The sequence below is a fragment of the Orycteropus afer genome, unplaced genomic scaffold (assembly GCF_000298275.1).
Source record: "Orycteropus afer afer isolate SDZICR_OR568_19922 unplaced genomic scaffold, OryAfe1.0 scaffold00455, whole genome shotgun sequence".
NCBI classification, from domain to species: Eukaryota; Metazoa; Chordata; class Mammalia; order Tubulidentata; family Orycteropodidae; genus Orycteropus; species Orycteropus afer.
In genome coordinates this window covers 752,724-756,737 of record NW_006922042.1, presented here as the reverse complement: position 1 = coordinate 756,737, position 4,014 = coordinate 752,724, and the positions used below count along the sequence as shown (strand labels likewise).

The 4,014-nt window shown below is 47.9% G+C and overlaps 1 protein-coding gene across 1 annotated transcript; it reads right to left on the bottom strand.

The window, feature by feature from the left end:
* Window positions 1–284: 284 nt before the first annotated feature.
* PROP1 (PROP paired-like homeobox 1) lies at window positions 285–3,315 on the bottom strand. Its single transcript, XM_007954256.1, has 3 exons — window positions 3,207–3,315; window positions 1,781–2,013; window positions 285–623 (listed from the first exon to the last, which is right to left on the bottom strand). The coding sequence occupies exons 1-3, from the start codon at window positions 3,313–3,315 to the stop codon at window positions 285–287; spliced, it is 681 nt and encodes a 226-aa protein (XP_007952447.1).
* Window positions 3,316–4,014: the final 699 nt, after the last annotated feature.

The window sequence follows — 4,014 nt, the reverse complement described above, 5'->3', positions numbered from 1 at the left end:
GGAAGCTCCTAAAGTTCCATCTCTTTCCATCATCTCCTTTCACCAGCAGCAACAATCACCTCCATCCATAACACCCTACCACCAGTTCCCCCTTTAAGGCTTTTTACATATGTCCTCCAGTAATCCTCTTTCCCAAAATCTCTCAGTCACCTTACTGATTAATCATGAGCTCCCAATTTTTAATTCCAAATCTCTGAGCTACCCCTTACTGTTTCTACTTTACCTAGTTTTCTGTTTCATGAGTGTCACAGGCTGGGAATCACTTTATCAGTACTTGTTTGATCTTAGTTCCAGGACTTTGGTGGCTCAAGGGTAAGGGGAAGCATGGGTGGGGGTGGAGGGCAGGACAAATGACCAGTGGGAGTGGGGTGCAAAGTGGGATACCAGTCCTCAGACTGGTGTGGTAGAGCAAAGGCAGCACCTGTGGTAGGCTGGGGAGGAAGGGCCTGGTTATAGGGGTGAGGGAAGCAGGCTACTGGTGGAGGTGGTGTTGGGTAGGAGTAGGGGCAAGCAGAGGACTCAGGCAAGAAGCCAGAGAAGGTGGCAGGAGACAGATGGGCCAGTGGCTGGAGCAGTGACCTCTCTTGCTTTCGCTGCTTAGCTCTGCGGTTCTGGAACCAGACCTGAGGAAGCAGAGAACAGCCACATCAAATAGTTGGCACTGTCGCATGCAACCCCCTCTCCCAGTACAAAGATGAACCCATAGAACCCACACCATGGAGCTGATTTTAACTCCTAACGACCTTATAAGGAGCTCTGGTGGTGCAATGCCTAAGGCATTTGATTGCTAACCAGAAGGTTGGCAGTTCAAACCCACCAGCTGCTCTGTGGAAGGAAGATGGGGCAATAGACCAGCTGTTCTGTGGAAGGAAGATGGGGCTTTCTACTTCCATAAAGATCTACTGCCTCAGAAACCCAAAGGGGGTCTCTGTGAGTCAGAATCAACTCTATGGCAGTGAGTTTGGTTTTGGTTTTTGAACAACTTTATAGGACAGAGTAGAGCTGCCCCATAGTATTCCAAGGCCATAAATCTTTATGGAACCAGACTACCTCATCTTTCTCTTATGAAATGGCTAATGGTTTGAACCACCTAACTTTAGAAGCCAAATGTCTTAACCACTGTGCCATTAGAGCTCCACAAAAAGGTGTACAAGAACAGGGAATATGCCTTTTCCACTTGGCCAGAGGAAGTGAAACTTGCCCAAGAGGAATGGCTGAGCCAGGTCTACTGACACAAGGAGACCCTCAACCTCACCCCCACCCTGCACCTGAATGTGCCCAATTTCTGCCACTTTGGATAAGAAATATCAATTTCCAACAATAAACGAATAAACACAACATGGTGACATTTTCCCTCCCCAGAGAACATTTCCTCCAGGGTTAGATGTAGGGCTAGCATTTAATTGTTACAGATAAGATCAGATTTAGGATATGGTTTATGTTTGAGGTTAATTGATTTTATCATCAAGAACCATTGGATTAGTTCAGTTTCAAGGCTATGGTTAGGGACAAAATTATGAATGTATGTGAGCAGTTAGGATTGAATCCTGTTACAATTCAGATCACTATTAAGTGTTAAAAAATTTGGATGAAGTTAGGTTAAAGCTAAGGTTAAACTCAGTGACACTCATGCTTCACATGAAGTTATATTGGCAGTTAGATGGGGCTTACATTCTGACAGATGTTAGGTTATAATGTCCATGAGAGTTCATGACCAGGCATTCTCCCAGCACTGAACCTGCATTTTTTCCCAGAGAGAGGGGGCTGTCTGGGGTATCACCTGGATCCTGGCTTCACTGAGGCCTGTGTCTTGGGCAAGACCCTCTCGGGCCCAGATGTCAGGGTACTGGTTCCTTCCAAAGGCTGACTCCAACTGTTCCAATTGTACTGGGCTGAAGGTGGTGCGATGTCGGCGCCGAGGATGCGGGCAAATCCTCTGTCCTCCTTGTTGGGAAAGTCTTGGTCTCCCCACCCCCACACCAGAGAGCCTTTTATAGGGCTGCGTGCTCTTGTCTGAGAAGGCAGGGGAGGAAAGAGGTGGTGTCAGAGTGAACCACTTATCCAGCTCCTGCTCCACATATGCTGGTTCCCTGGGCTCTGCTCAGCCCCTGCCACATGCTACTCCACTTCCATATACCCTGCCCTTCTATAAACATCATTCCTGGACCCAGATCAGCCTCAGCCTCTGCTTCACTCTGACATAAGGAACATGCCTTTGAACAGCTCCACATCTTGCCACTCATGTCTCCATCATTAACCCATTGCATGCCCACTCCCTATTATACTTCCCCAGACACATTGCCATGTAACCCATGCACCTCCATCTGTCTTTCACCTCTCAGTACTCACATTACCAACCTGGGCCTCACCCAATGGATCTCCTATTTTTTTTTTTTTTTTTTAATCACATCCTAACAAGCTTTCTAAGTCTCTATATGAGATGACTATGACCCATTCTCTACTCTCACCATTTACATTCAACATTCATTACTCTGCTCCCATCCTCACATACCCCTCACCTGGGAAGGTGAATCATTCACCCCCTCTTCCACTCAGACACACTCTTGCCCTAGGTACACTTCATCTTCTCCCCATATCCCTGCCTTGGCCTCTCCACCAGCCTGCAGGAACCTGAGCTCGTGGGAAAGGCTTGCCTCTCTTCCCCACAGGCTCACTAAGCCTCCACACTAATTAGTCTGAGAGCAGGGGAAAAAGAAGAGGGAGGGAAAGGAAACACCTGGAAGGCACACTACTCAGAAAAAGAGATGTCCTTAGCTGAGGCACTCATCCCCATGGGGACCCAAAGACTTGCCCTTTATAGCTTGATGCCCAGCTTGGGGACACATGTGTTGATCCACTGGTCCCCGATATCCCTAGAGCCAAAGGCCTGATCCCTCCAGCTCCTTCCCTCAGAGAAGCCAGTGTCCTGGGTCAAAGTTGGGAGTGAGGAGACAGATTTCAATACTTGCTCTGCCCCTACCTAATGTGTGCTATTCCCTCAATGCCGGAGTGTCAGTTTCCCAGTCTATAAAGTGAAGGAGTTGTATTGCTAGATGTTTCTAAGATTTTCCACAGTTTTAACATTCTAAGATGCTACTTTTTATTTCTCCTCATAATCTTCCTCATGGCAAATCATTTCCTCCACAGGAACCCAGGTACTAAACCCCACATCTGCTGCCCAAGCCACACCCCAGAGCTTCACTCACCCACAGTGGAGGTCAGAGTCTCAGTGTCTGGGTATCTCTCAGGCAAGAGGCTGCCGTGAACTCTTCCCTTTTTTTGCTTACTCTGCTGATTCCTCCTTTCTGCTTCCATGGCTAACAATGAAGACCAAAGGCTTCCAGTCTCCTGTGTTCCTGAATCTGATTCTATGTCAGTCTTTCTCTGTTTCTATCATTTCCTTCCCTCTATGCCTGTTGTCTTGTTCTTTTTCTCTCTGTTTATATATCTCTCTGCATCTGTGTGTGTATGTGTGGAGATATAGATATAAACATATAGAGATAGAGAGATAGTTTTGTCTTTTTCACTCTCTCCTCTGTGTTTCTAATTCCCTATTCCTTCACTCAAGTACATATCACTCTCTCTGTCCTGCCTTCACTCTGTTTCTCTGGTCCTGTTTCTGCTTTTCTCACCCTGTCCCTTCTCTGCACAGGAACCCTGCTCTCTCTCTTTTCTCTCAACTACCTCCCTTACCCAGCTTGCAGTCCCACACCCACCAGTCTCTCTCTGAGTCTTGGAGGAGTGACCTCCTTCTACCCCCCTGTGGTCTCATCCAATCATTACCTGGTCACCAGAGCCCCCTTCTCAGGGGAGGATCACAAGCCGGATGAGGGAAGGTGTTCTGTTGGAGGGTCCAGGGACTGGGGCCAAGAGCTCTCGTATTCCCAGAGACCAATTCTTTTGTCCTGTTAAATCCCCTCCTGGGAGCAGGCTGGGAAGGAGGAGAAAATGCATTCCTCCTAAGACCCCTCTCAAAGCCCCACTGAAAGGGGAGAAAGGGTGCAAGCGAGAGGC

What these genes read in the sequence shown, in the direction of transcription:
- PROP1 (XM_007954256.1), bottom strand. Translation starts at nt 3,315, where the DNA reads ATGGAAGCAGAAAGGAGGAATCAGCAGAGTAAGCAAAAAAAGGGAAGA. An exon ending in GACTCTGACCTCCACTGTGG is followed by an intron (nt 2,014 to 3,206) that starts GTGAGTGAAGCT and finishes CTGCCTTCTCAG; the next exon opens with ACAAGAGCACGCAGCCCTAT. An exon ending in TCAGTGAAGCCAGGATCCAG is followed by an intron (nt 624 to 1,780) that starts GTGATACCCCAG and finishes CTGCTTCCTCAG; the next exon opens with GTCTGGTTCCAGAACCGCAG.